Raw genomic sequence first — 19,059 nt, forward strand, 5'->3', positions numbered from 1 at the left:
GTTCGGGGTGCCCCGGTGCCGTTCGCTGTCCCGGGCAGTCCCGGCGGGGCCGTTCGTGGTGCCCCGGTGCCGTTCGCTGTCCCGCGCACTCCCCCGGGCCCGGTCGCGCTCCCCGCCTCCGCACCGAGCGCTCCCCGCCCGCCCCGTGCCGCTACGGCCGCCCCGCCTCTTGCCGCGCCCCTCCTTCATCCATTGGCCTTCTCACCTGTCAATCCTCGCCGCGAAGCCAATCCTTGCGCACGAAGCTCCGCCCCCGCCGCGCCGATTGGCCGCGCCCCGAGGCGGGCCCCGCCTCCCGCGACGCAGCGGGGGCGGCCTGGCGGCGGCGGACGCGGCCGGGGCGGACGCGCAGCGGAGCCGGTGAGTGCGGGACGGGCCGGGGCGGCCCCGCCGCCGGCGCTGACGCGGCCCCGGGGCCCCAGCCCCGCGGCCCGGCTGCCGAGGCCCGCCCGGCCCGCGCGTTGCGGCGGCGCGAGGCCTCGGGTGACATTGGCGCGGCCTCCCGCGGGGTCACCCCGTGCCGGCCGGGCCCGCGGGCAGCGCCCGGGACACCGAGCGCCGCTCGTTCGGCGGCCGCCTCGGTGCGCTCGGGAGAGCGGGGCCGGCCTTGGCTGCGTTCGCTCCGGGCTGCGGCCACCGCGGGAGGCCCGGCCCGCGCTGCCCGGGCTGCGGGAGCGCTCCCGGCGGGGCTGAGCGAGGGCTGCGCTTCCCCTGCTCCTTTCCCCCCTGCTCCTTTCCCCCCTGCTCCTTTCCCCCCTGCTCCCTTTCCCTTCCTTCTTCCTTGCTCTTTTCCGCTGCTCCTTTTCCCCTGCTTTCCTCCTTCGTCCCTTTCCCTGCTCCTTTTCCCCTGCTTTCCTCCTTGCTCCTTTCCCCCCTGTTTTTCCCTGCCCGCTTTCCCCACCTGTTCTCTGTTTCCTTGCCCTTTTCCCTGCCTGTTTCCCTGCCTTCCCAGCCCCTGCTTTCCCTGTTTCCCACACTTTCCTGGCCCCAGCCTGCCCTGCTCCCGCCTTGCCAGCCCCTCTCTGTGCCCTGCCACCTTCCCGGCGTGTCCCAGTGCGTCCCAGTGTCCCTTTTCCTGCCCTGCCACCTTCCCACTGTGTCCCACTGTCCCTTTTCATTCCTGGTCTGTCCCACTGTCCCTCTCCGTGCTCTGCCACCTTCCCAGCGTGTCCCACTGTGTCCCAGTGTCCCTTTTCCTTCCCAGCCTGTCCCCGTGTCCCTTTTCCTGCCCTGCCGCCTTCCCTCTGTGCCCGCCTCTGTTCCCCTCCCGCCCCAGACGATAAATGGGATTATTTTATTTTTATTTTTATTTTTCTTGTTCATTTCAATCCCCCGAAGCCGAAATTGCAGCCCAGGGAAGTTTCTGCGCTGCCGCGGGGCGGACGCGGGGCACGGCGGGGATCTCCCCTGCGCAGGGGGTGTGAAATGAGATTATTTGCAATTAAAAGAACCAAAAGCTTCGCGCAGTTCCCTGCTCTGCCTTGCCAGGAGCTCCTGGCTGGGCTCGGAGCTGCCAGGGTACAAAGAGAGCTGGGAACGCTGGAGCTGCCCCAGCGGGGTCAGCCCGAGCCCGTGCGGGGGGAATTGGCTGAGGTCCCCCCAAACCCCGGGGCTGGGGTGCCCGGGGTGTGCTTTGGGTCCTCATGAGGTTTTCCCCATTTTTTGTGTGTCTTTATGGCATTTTTTCCCATTTTTTTTGGTATGTGTTTATGGATTTTTCCCCCATTTTTTGTGTATCTTTATGAATTTTTTTTCCCCATTCTTTCTCTGTTTTTTTTTTCCTGTGTCTTTATGGATCGTTTCCCCATTTTTTTGTGTGTGTTGATGGATTTTTCCCCCCCATATTTTAATGTATGTTGATGGACTTTCCCCCCTTTTTTGTGTGTCTTTATGGATTTTCCCCCTTTTTTCCTGTGGCTTTATGGACTTTCCGTACTTTTTGTGTGGCTTTATGGATTTTCCCCCCCTTTTTTTTTTGTGTGGCTTTATGGATTTCCCCCCCTTTTTGTGTGTCTTTATGGATTTTCCCCCTTTTTTTCTGTCTCTTTATGGATTCTCCCTATTTTTTGTGTGTCTTTATGGACTTTCCGTACTTTTTCTGTGTCTTTATGGATTTTCCCCCCTTTTTTTCTGTGTCTTTATGGATTTTCCTGTTTTTTCTGTGTCTTTATGGATTTTCCCCGTTTTTTGTGGGTGTTTATGGGGTTTTTTCCTTCTGCCTGCCGATTTGGAGCGGCTTTGAAGCTGCATCACATTGAGCGTGTGTGTGTGTGTTTGGCTGCTCCTGCCGTGGTCCGGGTGCGTTTTTGAGCATTTTCACAGCGTCCCGAGGTTTGAAACAGCTCCGGGCTGGAGCAGAGCAGGAAAACCCCTGAGGGAGGAGAGGCTGCGGCGGGGCTTGGGCCAATCCCAGCCCAACCTGTGGCTGACGGGAGTTCGGAACAGCCACGGCTGGGTTCAGGCCCCTGGGCGTCTGCAGAGAGAGCTGGGCATATCCTCTTCCGTTCTGAATTTTTATTTTATTTTTATTTTATTTTATTTTTATTTTATTTTATTTTATCTTTATTTTTATTTTTATTTTTATTTATTTTTATTTTATCTTTATTTTTATTTTATCTTTATTTTCCCAAACCGGGACCTGAGGAAAGAGGGGCTGGGGCTGTGCTGGGGTTGGATTTCAGCAGGAATGCTCTGACAAGGGAATTTGGCAACCCCAAGAATTTCATTGTGGATTTAATATTTTATTTTATTTATTTTTATTTTATTTTATTTTATTTTTTATTTTATTTTTCTATTTTTATTTTATTTTTATTTTATTTTTTATTTTATTTTATATTTTATATTTTATTTTATTTTTATTTTATTTATTTATTTTTTATTTTATTTTTTATTTTATTTTTATTTTATTTTATATTTTATATTTTATTTTATTTTTTATTTATTTTATTTATTTTATTTTTATTTTATTTTTTAATTTTTATTTTATTTTTTTATTTTTATTTTTTATTTTATTTTTTATTTTATTTTATCTTATTTTATTTTATTTCTGGCCTGCCCTGGCCTGCTCCAGGTGGTTTTGGTGTGACAGATTTGGCTTCAGGAGGTTGCACAAAGCTCCAAGCCGGGCCCTGGGCTGGGATGGGTTTGGTACAGGTCAGACAGGTTTCTGTCAGGAAAATAAAAAATAAAACCCTCGGGAGCCAGGAGTTATTTTGGTTTTGAGTCACTTTGCTGCTACTTGGAGGAAGATTTATTCTGATTTTTCCTTTTTTTTCACTTTAAAAAGTGAATAGAAAAATTGATATTTTTTTGTGAATGAATTCTGTTTTCTGTTTATTATGAATAACAGCAATTGTGCTGCCTGATTTTCCAGAAAATAATCAAACTTAAATTTTAAAAGCAACTTTTTGGACCTCAGGGAGGGGTTGGGGTTGGGTTGTTTTGGTTTTTTTTTTCTTGGAAAAAGAAGAATTGTTGGTGCTGGGAGAGCTGTGCCCTCCCTGAGATAAAACTGCTGCTGATAAGGGCAGGAGGGCAGAGCCCTGGGTTCCCTCTGCTGGCCCCAAACCCCTGGGGAAAAATGGGAATGATGGGAATAATCACAAAAATGGGAATAATCCAAATAATCAGAATAATGGGAATAATCCGAATAATCAGAATAATGGGAATAATCCGAATAATCAGAATAATGGGAATAATCCGAATAATCGCTCAGGGTTCCCTTGCCAGAGTTCCCCTTTGCTGGTTCCAAACTCCTGGGGAAAAATAGGAATAATGGGAATAATCACAGAATAATCACATTTTTCTGAATAATCCCTCTGTGTTCCCTTGCCAGGGTTCCCTCTGCTGGGTCACAGCTCGCTGGGAAAAATGGGAATAATCAGAATAATCTGAATAATTGCTCTTTGGCTGTGTGAAGGAATTTGGGCTGTGTGAAGGAGCAATTATTCTGATTATTCCCGTTATTCTGATTATTCCCGTTATTCTGATTATTCCCGTTATTCTGATTACTCCCAGGCACTGCAAATTGACACCAAAGCTTTAATCCAGACTGAATTTTAAGATAATTTTTTGGGTTTTGTGGCTCCAGTGTGAATTCTTGGTCGGAATAATCCCCTGACCTCAGAATCCAGCCCGGGTCCAAAATGAAATCCAGCTTTGAGGCCAGCAGAAGGGAATAAAAATAACAAATAAATAAATGCTATTTTTGCAGCGGAGCCTGTGCGTGCTGATGTGTAAAATGGAGCACACAAACAGGTGTTTGTAGGCTCAGGCACTAAAAATAGAAAAGGAATGTGGCTAAAGGGGATAAAAGGGAATATTGTGGAGTAAATGGTGCAAAAGTAAATCCAGCCTTAATGCCATCATTCAAATTTGGCGAATCTCCTTTCGGGCCTCTCTTTCCCAATTGTTGTATTTTCAGAGAAAGTTGCATTTTGCGTTCCTGAGCCCTTTAGCACCATTTCTGTTCTGGGGGGGAAGGAGGGCTGGTTTTATTTTTGGCAGGGATAAATCTGATATTGTGGCCTACATTTACTGCAGGGGTAAAACCTGCACCTGTCCAAAAACAAAAGGGAATTTTACAAAGTGTTTTTCCAGGCCCGGGAGATCAGGAGGAGCGAGAAGGGAAGGAAATGACTGCAGGCCGTTAGAAAGAATTAGAATTAATTGGAAGCAATTAGGAATAATTACTAATAATTCTGGATGATCTCTGCTCCTGGGGCTTTTGCTGGCGCGGGGTGAGGCGAGGGAACTTTTCCAGCAGTGCTGCTCGGGTCCTGGGGGGTGTTGGGGTGTTCTATCCCACTAAAGCCTCCGCTCACCCCTCCCTGCGCCCCCCGAGCGGCCTCAGGGGCTGGGCACCCCTGCATTCGGGCTTTCCCCAATTTCCCCGAGTTTTGGGGAGCGAGGAGAAGCTTTGGGGGCACCGGGCTGAGGCCTCGAGGGGGAGGACAAAACAGAGGGAGGAGAGGGAGGGAGGGGGAGCGTGGAATTGGGAAACTGGGGGGGAATTTTGGCGGGGCGAGGGAATTTTGGGGGCGAGGGAATTTTGGGGATGGAATTTTGGGGATGGAATTTTGGGGGCAAGGGAATCTTGGGGCGAGGGAATCTTGGGGCGAGGGAATTTTAGGGATGGAATTTTGGGGGCGAGGGAATTTTGGGGTGAGGGAACTCCCAGAGGAGCCGTGGCCGCCCCATCCCAAGGCTGGGTCGGAGCAGCTCGAGGTGCTGGAAGTGTGGGGTGGGATGAGATGATCCTAAAAGTGCTCCCTGACCCAAAGCATCATTAATTCTGGAATAATTAAAGGCCTCCAGGTGTGTTTTCCCCACTTTGGAGCGAGGATGAGGCTCCTTCATCCCAAATTGGTCACGCCTGAGTGCAGCCAAGGCTGAGCTTTGTGTTTGAAATCTGCTGCCAGGCCGGGGAAATGAGGGCTGGCGTTCATTTATGAGGGGGAAAAAAGCAGGTCAGCACGTCTGAAAGGTGCTGACAAGCATAAAGCACCTGAGATTGTCAAAAAAAGGAGGGAAAAAGAGGCTGGAAATGGTTTTTTTTCCCCACGTAAGCAAAACGTGGTGCCCGAGGTTTCACAGGCATCGGAGGGAGGGAAGTGCCGGGGGCAAGAGGGGCCTGAGTTCAGGAATCCTCATTTCCCCATCAGACGTTCCTTGGAGGGTTTCACCTTCCCAAGTGGGGCTGTTGGGGCAGCTCTGGGGCTTAGGAAAGGGATTTTGGTCCTTGCTGAGCCCCTCTGAGAGCAGCTCGGCGTTTGCGCAGCAGCAGTTCCAGCCCTGGAGACTCCAGGCTGCACAAGCTGCAGCGTAGAGGGCAGGAATATCAGAAAGTCAGAGCTAAAAAGGCAAATCACTCCGTTTAAATAGAATTATTCCTTCATCCACGCTCTGCAGCCAAGGTCAGGCCGACCTTTCCTCCTGTGGCTTGGGCTTGGGGAACAGGAGAAACCTGGGAGCAAAGGGAGTCCTGGGAGGCAGCAGAACAAATCCACAATGGCCCTCGTGGCACGTGTGAGGCACTGGGTCCCTCTCTGCCCCAAATAACCTCCCCTTGCTCCTGGGGAGGCTCACTCCTGGGACTATTTTATCCCCTTTTTCCAGAGCGTTTTAAATTTCCGTTTTCCTTCTCCGGTGTCTCCTTGTTCAGCGCTCCCAAGGAGCCAAAAATGCTCATTGGGCGAGGGCAGGATCTGCCCCTTTTCCCTGGAAATTGTGGATATTTGGGTGTTTTATTGCAGCTGAGTTCTTTGTGGGGTGAGAAGGGCTGATATGAATGGCGCCGTTTTTACCTGGCACCCCCTAAACATCCATTTACACCTTAAAGGAAGGAAATGGCACCAGGATCCTGGACATGCCCTTTTCCTGGGAATTGGGAGAGGAATTTCCTGCTGAAAATGGAAATTTCAGCTGGGGGTGGCTCACTCCCTAACCCCGTGTTGTATCTCCAGGATATTTCCCATTTTTGACCTTTTCCCTTTGTTTTTTGGGTTGCGTTTAGGAGCTGGAGCTCTGCTGGCCCCGTGGCAGAGTGCCTGGTATGGGTAATGGTGTGAGAGAAGGTCCAGTGGAATTCCAGAGGGATGTGGAGCCCGTCCCGGCCCGAATTCCTGCAGAGGTGAGAGCAGGGGCTGGGAGGGGATTCCAGGGGAGACCCCACCTGCAGCTCCAGGCAGGGAATTCCCAGGTGAGACCCCACCTGCAGCTCCAGGCAGGGAATTCCCCCCTCAGGTGAGGCCCCACCTGCAGCTCCAGGGAGGGAATTCCCCTCTCAGGTGAGGCCCCACCTGCAGCTCCAGGCAGGGAATTCCCAGGGGAGGCCCCACCTGCAGCTCCAGGGAGGGGATTCCCCCCTCAGGTGAGGCCCCACCTGCAGCTCCAGGCAGGGATTCCCCTCTCAGGTGAGGCCCCACCTGCAGCTCCAGGCAGGGATTCCCCTCTCAGGTGAGGCCCCACCTGCAGCTCCAGGCAGGGATTCCCCTCTCAGGTGAGGCCCCACCTGCAGCTCCAGGCAGGGATTCCCCTCTCAGGTGAGGCCCCACCTGCAGCTCCAGGGAGGGATTCCCCCCCTCTCAGGTGAGGCCCCACCTGCAGCTCCAGGCAGGGATTCCCCCTCTCAGGTGAGGCCCCACCTGCAGCTCCAGGCAGGGATTCCCAGGGGAGACCCCACCTGCAGCTCCAGGCAGGGATTCCCCCTCTCAGGGAGGCCCCACCTGCAGCTCCAGGCAGGGAATTCCCCCTCAGGTGAGGTCCCACCTGCAGCTCCAGGGAGGGAATTCCCCCCTCAGGTGAGGTCCCACCTGCAGCTCCAGGCAGGGAATTCCCCTCTCAGGTGAGGCCCCACCTGCAGCTCCAGGGAGGGGATTCCCCCCTCAGGTGAGGCCCCACCTGCAGCTCCAAGGAGGGGATTCCCCCCTCAGGTGAGGCCCCACCTGCAGCTCCGCTTGCAGCCCTGCAAGGACCTGGAGGGTTTGGGGCCAGCCCAGAGGGGGCTCCAGGACGATCAGAGGGATGGAGCCGTGGGGACAGGCTGGGAACACTGGGGTTGTGCAGCCTGGAAAAGCTCCAGGGTCACCTGGTTGTGACCTTCCAGTGCCTGAAGGAGCCACAGGAAGCTCTGGATAAAGGATGGGGTTGCAGGACACAGGGAATGGCTCCCAGTGCCAGGAGGGAGGGATGGGTGGGATACAGGAATTCCTGCCTGGGAGGGAAGGGGATGGAGTTCCCAGAGCAGCTGAGGCTGCCCCTGCACCCCTGGAGGTGCCCAGGCTGGGGAAGGGAAGCTCCAGAGAAACCCTGGAGCTGTCCCCAGAGCCTGGAAAGGGCTCCAGGAGGGCTGGAGAGGGATTTGGGATGAGGGATGGAAGGCACAGGGAATGGAAAGGGGAAATTGTGTGGGATTTTGGCAAGAATTCCTGGCTGGGCTGGAATTCCCAGAGCAGGACCCTGGAGGTGCCCAGGCCAGCGTGGAGCAGCCTGGGCTGGTGGAGTGGGATGGATTCTGAGCTCCTCCCACCCCAAACCAGGCTGGGATCTGAGCTCTGGGCTCCCAAAAGCTGCAGTCCAGGGGGTGGGAGGGGATCCAGACCTTCCATCCCCTTGGGAAGGGGTTGGGCATTCCCAGTGACACACGGGACACAATTCCCAGTGACAGGAGCATTCCCAGTGACACACGGGACACAATTCCCAGTAGCAGGACCATTCCCAGTGACAGACTGGACCATTCCCAGTGACACACAGGACCATTCCCAGTGGCAAACAGGACCATTCCCAGTAACAGGACCATTCCCAGTGACACACAGGACACAATTCCCAGTAACAGGACCATTCCCAGTGACACACAGGACAATTCCCAGTAACAGGACCATTCCCAGTGACAGACTGGACCATTCCCAGTGACACACAGGACACAATTCCCAGTGACACACAGGACCATTCCCAGTAACAGGAGCATTCCCAGTGACAGACTGGACCATTCCCAGTGGCACACAGCCCAGTTCCCCGTCCAGGCTGCCCCAGCAGCAGCACTCTGTGCTTTCCCTGCTCCTGGAAGCTCAGGAGAAGGGAGGTTCCTCCCAGCCTTGCTGGGTTTAACCCAGATCTGGGGCTGAAGTTCACCTTTGCACGGCTGGGGAGGGGGAATTGAGCTGACCCAGGGGTTTTGGGCCATAAACATTAACTTTGGGGTTGGGAAACACAAGGAAAATGTTAACTCCTCCACAAAGTGTCAAAAGTTCACGAGCCTGGGCTTGTTCTCACTCCACAACCTCCACTGGGTTGGATTTTGTGGCTTTTTTTGTTGTTGTTGTTGTCGTTCCCTGTGGGAGAAAAATGCTGATTTTATAACTGTGAGCTGTGGCAGGAATGCCAGCAGCAAAATCCCTCTCATTCCGCCCATCAGAGGGGGAAAGCTGCCTGGATTGACCCTCGGGAGCTTGGGAATGGGGTGGGAATAGGGCTGGGGTGCTTCTCTTCCAGAAACTTCCCCTCTGCCTGTGCCTGAAAATCGTGGGGAGGGAGAAAAAAGAGAAATAACGGGGAGAAAACAACACATGCAGGAGGAATGCTTGGAATTCTGCCTCCCAGTCCCACCAGCAGTGCACTGTGCTGGAAACTCCGTGAAACACTTGGACCCAAATCCTGGCCCTGGGGTGAATGCTGCACAAAAGGTGAAATGTTATTCCTTGTGGCATTGATTTTTTATTTTTTCCCCCTCTATCCAATTTTTTTTTTGCCAGGATAACCAGGAGAAGAAGAAAGTGCTGAACTCGCTGATGTCTGGGGCTCTGGCTGGGGCCGTGGCTAAAACTGCAGTGGCTCCTCTGGACAGGACAAAAATCATGTTCCAAGGTGACTCCTCGGGCTTTTCTCCCAAATCGTCTTCAGTCCTGAGCCCTTTGTGCCCATCCAGCTCGCTCTCCTGGGCATGTGGGGCTCTGGGAAGGGGGAATTGGGCCGCGAGGGTTCCCTGAGGAGGGCTGGGGCCCAGGCTGTGCCAGCTCTCCCCAGAAGGAGAGGCAGCAGGCGCTGGAGCTGCGGCGTGCTGGGTCTGTGCGCTCCGGCAGCCCTGCGTCGCCGCTGCTCTGATGACATTGCTGTGAGTGCAGCAGGGGATTGCCCCGTGTTCAGCAGGACTGGGGCACTGTGGGCTCTTTGCAGGGCAGCTCCTCCAATTGCCCCGAAGGGATCAGCACAGGCCTTTAATTCTGGGGACATTTGGGAAGGCCAAGAATTTTAAGCCTGGTGACGTCCCAGATTAACTGAGTTGGGCTCAGCCTAATCCCTGGCTGACATTTAATTTAGAATTGATTTCTGCTCACATGGTTTTCATTCTGGGCAGAGCAAGGAGCTCTGGAATTGCTGGGATGTGGATCGGGGGGGGCTGGGGTTGCCCCTGGCTCCTGAATTTTTGGGTTTTCCCACCCAAACCGCACACCCAGGTTTGTTTTAGGGTGGAAGCATCAGGGGCACAGAGCTGGGCTGAGCCAGGGGATCACCTGGAATTTGGGCATTCCTAAAAATCCCTGTGTGCTTCAGCCCATCCCAGGGGCTGGAAAGGGTGGGGTTCAAATCTTCCAATGGGAGCGGTTTCTTGGGATCTGAGAGGGTTTTTTTAGGCTCCTGCTGCCCTAAGGGGTTTTATTCTCTGTTTGTGAGGAAGGAAAATACCTTTGGATCATCAAAGTGATGCCTTCAGTTAGGAATGGGGCTTGGGATAGTGGAGACTGTCCATGGCAGAGGGGTGGATGAGCTTTCCCATCCCAAACTCAATGAATTTCCCACAACTCAACAATTTTATTATTTTAAATAATTTTTTAAAGGAACAAAACCCCCTTGATAACCATCACTGTTCATCGAGGTAGTTTTTATTCCTTAAAAAAAAAAAAAAAGAGAAAAATTCTAAATAAAAACAAATAAAAGCATTGAATTGCACAGGGGAGCAGCAGTGGGGAAAAATGGATTTGCATGGAATTGTTGGATGCACTCGAGAGGCTCCCAGAGCCTGAGATGAGCCAGGCAGGAGCTGCAGCAGCCCCTTAATTGGAGCCACGTTTCATTAAAGCTTTCCAGTCAGGGTTTTCCCTTCCTTTGGCAGAGCTGCCAAACAAATCCTGCCTCCCAAGCCCTGCCACAGATAAGGAGGTGCTGTCACTTTGGGTGGATGCAAGGGAAGGGAAAAAAAAAATAAAAATCAGGGAGTTCATTTGAGTTTGGCTGGGATGGAGCTGCTCTTGCGTGGAGCTTCGCTCTGCCCTCGCTGGATTCCGGAATTAGGCTGGGATCTGGGCATGGAAATGCTCTGAAAAATAAGTGAGCAGTGCAGTTTTGATGGGTTTTCTTTCATTAATTGTTTTTATTTATTCATTTATTCTGCACAAACTGAATTTTCCTAACAGGCAGCGGGGGGAAGAAATGGAGTTTTGTGCTAAATTATGGGAGCGTTTACAAGACAAAGAATCTCTATTTCCTCTTGCATTCATTCTTTTCCTTCCATTTTTATCCCTTTAGCCAAAACACCTGATTATTTGTCCCTTATTTAGGGATTCACGGATCAATATTTATTTTTATGTCTTGCAAGCCCTAATCTTTTTTTTTTTTTGTCGTTTTTATTTTTAGTGTCTTCAAAAAGATTTTCTGCCAAGGTAAGGTGATGTCTGTCTGCTGTTGCTCTGAAGTGTTTAATAATCTTTTGTTGATATTTCGCTTTTTTGGGGATTTATCAGCAGCATTCCATGAAAACATAGAGGGAAAGGTGTTTTTGGGACCATTCCTGGTGATCTTGGGACCATTTCTAGTGTTCATTCCCCACAGGAGTTGTTCCAGCATTTATAGGGAATTAAATCCAGGATCTGATCCCTCTCCTGGCTTCCTGAGTACTTTTTCCCTGTGCATTCCAGCTTTTCCACGTGTGGTGTTTGTGATCCAAATGTTCCTGCCTGGCCCCATGGAGATGAATTTGGGTTTGGGAAGGGGTTTTGTGTAAATTGTGTCTTCCCAAGGGGATGAATTTGGGTTTGGAAAGGGGTTTTGTGTAAATTGTGTCTTCCCTGAGAAGGAAAATGAGGCAGGCTGGGATCTAAAAATCCTTCCTTGCTCTTGCCTGGAGCTTCACTCTCTCCTCACTGGATTCTGGGATCCATGCACGTGCACAGTGCAATTCCAATATTTTCCTTTAATTCATTTCCATTTATTTAGCCATTTATTCCACACAAGCTGCGTTTTTCAGCACGTGGATGTGCCGGGCTGCCCATGGCAGCTCTGTGGGCAGGGGATTGGAGGGGTCAATCTGTGGGCTCAGCTCCCTGCCCAGCATTCCTGCTCCCCACGGGTGATTTATCCACTCTTACCCCCTTGGCCTGCTCCCCACGGGTGATTTATCCTCTCTCCATGGGTGATTTATCCACTCTTACCCCCTTGGCCTGCTCCCCACGGGTGATTTATCCACTCTCCACGGGTGATTTATCCACTCTTACCCCCTTGGCCTGCTCCCCATGGGTGATTTATCCTCTCTCCATGGGTGATTTATCCCCTTGGCCTGCTCCCCACGGGTGATTTATCCCCCTGGCCTGCTCCCCACAGGTGATTTATCCACTCTCCATGGGTGATTTATCCCCTTGGCCTGCTCCCCACGGGTGATTTTTCCTCTCCCCACGGGTGAATTATCCACTCTTATCCCCCTGGCCTGCTCCCCATGGGTGATTTATCCACTCTCCATGGGTGATTTATCCCCCTGGCCTGCTCCCCACAGGTGATTTTTCCTCTCCCCACGGGTGATTTATCCCCCTGGCCTGCTCCCCATGGGTGATTTATCCACTCTTATCCCCTCAGCCTGCTCCCCACGGGTGATTTATCCACTCCCCATGGGTGATTTTTTCCTCTCCCCACGGGTGAATTATCCACTCTTACCCCCTTGGCCTGCTCCCCACGGGTGATTTCTCCCCCTGGCCTGCTCCCCACGGGTGGTTTTTCCCCGCAGGAAGCGTACAGGCTGATCTATCGCACCTACCTCAACGAGGGCTTCTGGAGCCTCTGGAGAGGGAACTCGGCCACCATGGTGCGGGTGATCCCCTACGCCGCCATCCAGTTCTGCGCCCACGAGGAGTACAAGCAGATCCTGGGCAACTACTACGGATTCCAGGGAAAGTAAGAGGCAGCGGGATCGGGATCATGCTGGGGTCCTGAGGGGGGAGCTCCAAGATGGAAGCTCTGAGAGGGAAGCTCTGATGTGGAGGTTCTGAGAGGAAGCTCTGAGGGGGGAGCTCCAAGATGGAAGCTCTGAGAGGGAAGCTCTGATGTGGAGGTTCTGAGGGGGAAGCTCCAAGATGGAAGCTGTGAGGGGGAAGGCTCTGAGGAGAAGCTGTGAGGGGGAAGCTCCAAGATGGAAGCTCTGAGGTGGAGGTTCCAACGGGGAAGCTATGAGGAGAAGCTCAAAGATGGAAGCTCTGAGGGGGAAGCTGTGAGAAGAAGGTCCAAGTTCCAAGGGGGAAGCTCTGAGATGGAGCTTCCAAGGTGGAACCTGTGAGGGGAAGCTCTGGGGAGGAAGCTTCAAGGGGAAAGCTCTGAGGAGAAGTTCCAAGGGGGAAAGCTGTGAGGGGAAGTTCCAAGATGGAAACTCCGAGGGGGAAGTTCTGAGGGGAAGCTGTGAGGGGGAAGCTCTGAGGGGAAATTCTGAGAGGATGCTCTGAGGGGAAGCTGTGAGGCGGAACCTTGGCGGGAGAAGCTGCGGGGGAAAAGAAACTGTGAGGGGGAAGCTCCAAGATGGAAGCTCCGAGAGGGAAGCTGTGAGGGGGATGCTCCAAGAGGAAGCTCCGAGAGAGAAGCTGTGAGGGGGATGCTCCAAGATGGAAGCTCTGAGAGAGAAGCTGTGAGGGGGAAGCTCCAAGATGGAAGCTCCGAGAGGGAAGCTGTGAGGGGGAAGCTCCAAGATGGAAGCTCCGAGAGGGAAGCTGTGAGGGGGATGCTCCAAGAGGAAGCTCTGAGAGAGAAGCTGTGAGGGGGATGCTCCAAGATGGAAGCTCTGAGAGAGAAGCTGTGAGGGGGATGCTCCAAGATGGAAGCTCTGAGAGAGAAGCTGTGAGGGGGAAGCTCTGAGAGGGAAGCTCCAAGATGGAAGCTCCGAGAGGGAAGCTGTGAGGGGGAAGCTCCAAGATGGAAGCTCTGAGAGGGAAGCTCCAAGATGGAAGCTCCGAGAGGGAAGCTGTGAGGGGGAAGCTCCAAGATGGAAGCTCTGAGAGGGAAGCTCTGAGAGGGAAGCTCCAAGATGGAAGCTCTGAGAGGGAAGCTCTGAGAGGGAAGCTGTGAGGGGGAAGCTCCAAGATGGAAGCTCTGAGAGGGAAGCTCCAAGATGGAAGCTCCAAGATGGAAGCTCCGAGAGGGAAGCTGTGAGGGGGAAGCTCCAAGATGGAAGCTCTGAGAGGGAAGCTCCAAGATGGAAGCTCCGAGAGGGAAGCTCTGAGAGGGAAGCTGTGAGGGGGAAGCTCCAAGATGGAAGCTCTGAGAGGGAAGCTCCAAGATGGAAGCTCCGAGAGAGAAACTGTGAGGGGGAAGCTCCAAGATGGAAGCTCCGAGAGGGAAGCTGTGAGGGGGAAGCTCCAAGATGGAAGCTCTGAGAGAGAAGCTGTGAGGGGGAAGCTCCAAGATGGAAGCTCCGAGAGGGAAGCTGTGAGGGGGAAGCTCCAAGATGGAAGCTCTGAGAGAGAAGCTGTGAGGGGGAAGCTCCAAGGCGGAACATTTGAGGCGGAAGCTCCAAGGCAGAGGAAGCTGTGAGGGGGATGCTCCAAGATGGAAGCTCCGAGAGGGAAGCTGTGAGGGGGAAGCTCCGAGAGGGAAGCTGTGAGAGGGAAGCTCCAAGATGGAAGCTCTGGGAGAGAAGCTGTGAGGGGGATGCTCCAAGGCGGAACATTTGAGGCGGAAGCTCCAAGGCAGAGGAAGCTGTGAGGGGATGCTCCAGCCGAGCCCTGAGCCTCCTCTCCGCACGGGTTTTCCCTGTGGCGTGGCTGGGGATGCCCAGCAGGCAGAGCAGGGCCGTTCCCAGCAGCCAGGTGGGACCTGCAGCTGCAGGTGACGTTTGGTCTCTTCTCTCACCCCACTCCAGGGCACTGACGCCTTTCCCTCGCTTCATTGCCGGCTCCCTGGCTGGCACCACGGCTGCCATGCTCACCTACCCCCTGGACATGGTCCGTGCCCGCATGGCTGTCACACCCAAGGAGATGTAAGTGCCTCACACACATATTTTTATGTTTTTATAAGGTCACGTGGTTTTATTGCCCTTTTTTGGGTCATTTCTTGCTGGGAGCCTTTGGTGGGATACAGCCCCGGGGTCTGAGCAGTGATTCAGTGCCCAGAGGCGTGGATGTGGGAGGAGATGGGCACTGGGAGACCAGTTCAGGAGGGCAGCTGGACCCAGGAAGACCCAAGAGAGCTGAAACCCCCTCCGAGCTGCCCGATGAGCTCGGAGCCAAATTAATTCCCAATTAATCCATCAGGGAGCCCTGCTGGGAGCACCCCAGCCGCTGACCAGCGCAGGTCTGCTCTCCCCGTGTCCCCACGGCAGGTACAGCAGCATTGTCCACGTCTTCATCCGGATATCCCGCGAGGAGGGGCTGAAAACCTTGTACAGGGGCTTCACACCCACCATCCTGGGCGTCATCCCCTACGCTGGCCTCAGCTTCTTCACCTACGAGACGCTGAAGAAAGTGCACGCAGGTAAAGCCGGGAAATGCTGCAGGTTTGGGGTGAGCGAGGGCTCTGAGAAGCTCCGGGCTGGGAGCAATGAAAGCTGGGCCTGAACTGCGGAGGGAAAAAGGGGAATTTCCAGGTGGAAAAGGACTTGGCTGTGCACTGAGTTGGGAGCAAAACCTGGGGAGTTGTACCTGTGACTGTCAGTAAATGTGACATCACTTGGGGTTTCGTTTTGTGGGAGCTTTTCTAGTGATTTTGGGGACCCTTTCTAATGATTTTGCTTGCTCCTTGCTTGGGAGCTCAACCAAGCTCCCAAGGTTTTGTTTTTGGGGAACAAAACCTCAGGAACAAAAACCTCAGGAGAGCAACCTAGGGAAGAAAACCTGGGGAACAAAACTTGGGCAACCAAACTTTGGGAGCTCAACCCGGGGAACAAAACCTGGGGAGCAAAATCTCAGGAACAGAACCTGGGGAGCAAAACCTCGGGAGAGCAACCTGGGGAAAACAAAACCTGGGTAACGAAACTTGACGAGCACAACCTTTAATTGTGAGTGAATTCCAAGGACTCCCCCACTGTGTGTCCCCCCCAGAGCACAGCGGGAAGGCGCAGCCTTCACCCCCGGAGCGGCTGCTGTTCAGGGCAAGGGAGCGAAACTTTGGGAAGGAAGCTTTGGGAGCGAAGCTTTGGGAGCGAAGCTTTGGGAGCGAAGCTTTGGGAGCGAAGCTTTGGGAGCGAAGCTTTGGGAGCGAAACTTTGGGAGCGAAACTTTGGGAAGGAGACTTTGGGAAGGAAACTTGGGCAACAAAACTTTGGGAGCTCAACCTGCGGAGCAAAACCTGGGGAGCAAAACGTTGGGAGGAGAGCGCCTTGTGGTAAAACAAAGCCCGAGTTTTTGGGTTTTGGGGGTAACGAAGCCTCACGAGCACAGCCCCGGGAAGGAGCCCTCCGTGGTGAGTGACTCGCCCCGTGTGTCCCCCCAGAGCACAGCGGGAAGGCGCAGCCCTCGCCCCCGGAGCGGCTGCTGTTCGGGGCGTGCGCCGGCCTCATCGGGCAGTCGGCCTCGTACCCGCTGGACGTGGTGCGGCGCCGCATGCAGACGGCCGGCGTGCTGGGCCACACCTACAGCTCCATCCTGCTCACCATGCAGGACATCGTGCGCGAGGAGGGACTCGTCAGGGGCCTCTACAAAGGGCTCAGCATGAACTGGGTGAAGGGCCCCATCGCCGTGGGCATCAGCTTCACCACCTTCGACCTGACGCAGATCCTGCTCCGCAAGCTGCAGCACGGCCCCGGCCTCGAGAGGTAGTGGCTTCCTGCAGGGAGAGCAGTTCGTTCTTCCCTGGCCTCCCACGTGCTCCTGCAGCGGGGAACTCGCCCCTTTGTTGGGGGTTCTTTTCCTGTTGTTCCCGGATTGGGTTTTTTTTTTTCTCCCTTTTTAATTTGGAAGCCTAACCGTTCCCCCAGTGAAAAATTCCCGGTCCTGCAGAGCTGAGTCCTCCCAAGCAGCTGCCTCGCCCTTCTGATGGACTCTGTCCCCAGGAGTGGAGCCTCCCCACCCTACCTGTGCTGCTCCTGGCTCCTCACCTGGCTCTCCTTGGCAGATGGAGGCGGTGGGTGGTGGCAGAGGGGGCTCGGAGCTGTTGGGAAGGAACCCCTGGCTCTGGGAAGGGGCAGTTTTGTAGCTCCCTACATCCTGCCAAGTGCAATATCCCAGTGTGGTCCGTAGGGAATTGCAGATTCCCCTGGGCTGTGAAGGCAGGGCACAGCAGGCCCAGGACACTACACTTGCTCCGAAAGCTGAATGTTTCCTCTGGCTGGGAATGCTGCCCTCTCCCCGTGGATTTCCTTGCTTTTGGGTTGAGCTGCATCGATGTCCCTCGTTTGTGGTGTCCCTCTGAGATTACCAAAGACTGGAGGCAGCAGAGGAGGGGAGTTCTGAGCCCTTTCCCGAAGGGAATTTTCCTCTGTGTGCTGCGGGTGTCGCCGAGCAAGGGCCGTGCCTGGATTCCCAGACTGGATCCGCTCCGGCCGATTCGTGTTTCCCTTCTGTGCCGCCCTGCCCTGGAGAGGCAGCGTTTCCCGGGCTGCAGGCACCGCGGGAGGAGGTGTTCGCCCTCCAAAGCCCCCAGTGTTCGTTTCATTCAGTGATATCGCCGCTCTGCGCACCGGGGAGAACAGACCCTGCTGCAGCCCGGGCTGTCCCCTTTGGCACCTGCTGTGTAGGTCCTGGCCCTGTGCTCACTAACCCATCCCTCAGCTGCTTCAGCCTCAGATCCCCTCGGCGTTTAACCCTTGTGGGCTCACCCTGCAGTGCCAGCCGCTCCCAGCTGGGATTCCACAATCTCTCACTGCTCCTCTCTCCAGTCAGTTTTCAGGGAAATGGGAGATGGGGTTTTTTGGGTTTTTTTCGGTGGGTGATCCATCCCTCTGTTAAACTCAGAGGTCAGAGCAGACTTCAGGCTCCTCTGATGAAAGATTACACAAACCAAGGTTGAAAAATCCCTTTCCAGAGAGTCCATAATGTAAGGGAAAAGCTCAGATTGACCTTCAGAGCTGTCCTTTCCTGGCTGCTCTGTGCTTCAGCTGTGGAAGCTGGCCGGGACGGGTGGCAGTGGAAGGAATTGCACAAGGGGGCAGGAGCAGCCTTCTCCTTTCTTTTTTGTCTTTGCACTTCTTGGGAGCACGGAGCTGCTCCTGATGCCAAATGTTTCCTTAGGAATGGGGGCTGCGGCGCTGAGCGTTGGCACACGGGTGCTGCTCCCAGCACTGGAGGGGGCAGACTGGAACTGGGCTTCGGCCTCAGAGCTCTGCCCCCCGGCCCAGCAGGGCGACACATTCCCCGATTCCCTGGGAGTTAAAGATCCCTGGGCTTTGGGGAGGTGGTGGCCCCGAATTCTGTGTCATTTTGGGGGGCTGTGGAGAGCTCCCAGCTCTGCTTTCCCCTGCTCAGCCCCCATTTCTTTTCTCCAATGGAGAAGCCAATTCACCCTGCTCTAGTCCTGATGCAGAGGGAGGGATTCCCAGCAGTGTTTATGTCCTGTCCCTCCGTGTCCCCTCCCAGCTGGGAAAAGCAGGAATTCCGGGAGCCCTTCTTTAATTAGCAGCTGCCCCTGATTGAAATTCGGAGTTTCAGCCAATTTCCCCACGAGTTTTGCAGGCTGGGTGTTTGTCCAGGGGCAGGTCCTTGAGTTCAGCCTCTGATGGTTTTGGTGCTTTTGTTTCTCAGAGCCTGTTGCTGCTTTGGGTTGGTTTGAAAAGCTTCTTTTTTTTTGGTTTTTTTTTTTTCTCCTTTTTTTTTCCTTTTTTTTGAATGTAGAAAAGGGGAAACAGAGTGTTCCCTTCCCTTCTCTTCTTCCCTGCATGGATTCACACACGTTCCAGATTTTTTTCTGAGGTGTGCTGGCCAGGGAGAGCTCTGAGAAAGGCAAAACAGGAGTTTTTCCCTTTTTTTGTCCTTTTTTCCTTTCCTGCATTTCCCTAATTTTTCACTTTATTCCTCTCAGATTTAATTTCCCACTCCCCTTTCTCACGGATCCTTAAAGCGTCACCACCAAATTTGTGCTTTTTGTTTTCCCTTTCCTCTCCCTCCTCCTGCTTCTTCCTGCACCTTGAGCCCCGCACTGGCACTTCGAGAAAACCAGGTCCAAAAAAACGCACCCAAAACGTCAAAACTGCAGCTTTTTAGCGTTTTTCCAACAGCCCAAGCATGTTTTCCCCTCACAGCCTGGATGCTCCAGGCACTTCAGGCACCATGGGATGGTTTGGGGAGCTTTCCTGAGCTCCTTGGCTGGTTTGGGATCTTCTCTTTGTATCTTCTAGGGGCTGATTGCCCCCTTCTGTTCCCCTTTTTTTCCCCTTTCCCC

At 53.7% G+C, this 19,059-nt stretch overlaps 1 protein-coding gene across 2 annotated transcripts; it reads left to right on the forward strand.

Moving 5' to 3' along the window:
• Window positions 1-319: 319 nt before the first annotated feature.
• Window positions 320-16,620, forward strand: SLC25A42 (solute carrier family 25 member 42). 2 transcript variants are annotated; one of them, XM_066566250.1, is made up of 8 exons: window positions 320-360; window positions 6,515-6,631; window positions 9,252-9,363; window positions 11,131-11,156; window positions 12,491-12,657; window positions 14,609-14,725; window positions 15,068-15,219; window positions 16,177-16,620. In XM_066566250.1, the coding sequence occupies exons 2-8, from the start codon at window positions 6,554-6,556 to the stop codon at window positions 16,500-16,502; spliced, it is 978 nt and encodes a 325-aa protein (XP_066422347.1). In that variant the 5' UTR covers window positions 320-360; window positions 6,515-6,553; the 3' UTR covers window positions 16,503-16,620. The 2 variants fall into 2 exon arrangements, with proteins under 2 accessions (XP_066422347.1, XP_066422346.1); XM_066566249.1 differs by lacking the exon at window positions 320-360 and having other exon boundaries at window positions 5,159-6,631; window positions 15,040-15,219; window positions 15,786-16,519.
• Window positions 16,621-19,059: the final 2,439 nt, after the last annotated feature.

This window comes from Molothrus aeneus, chromosome 27 (genome assembly GCF_037042795.1).
Source record: "Molothrus aeneus isolate 106 chromosome 27, BPBGC_Maene_1.0, whole genome shotgun sequence".
Lineage (NCBI taxonomy): Eukaryota > Metazoa > Chordata > Aves > Passeriformes > Icteridae > Molothrus > Molothrus aeneus.

Coding starts and splice junctions, on each gene's coding strand:
- SLC25A42 (XM_066566249.1), top strand. CDS start 6,554: ATGGGTAATGGTGTGAGAGAAGGTCCAGTGGAATTCCAGAGGGATGTG. Junction 6,632..9,251: donor CGGCCCGAATTCCTGCAGAG/GTGAGAGCAGGG, acceptor TTTTTTTGCCAG/GATAACCAGGAGAAGAAGAA. Junction 14,726..15,039: donor GCTGTCACACCCAAGGAGAT/GTAAGTGCCTCA, acceptor TGACCAGCGCAG/GTCTGCTCTCCCCGTGTCCC.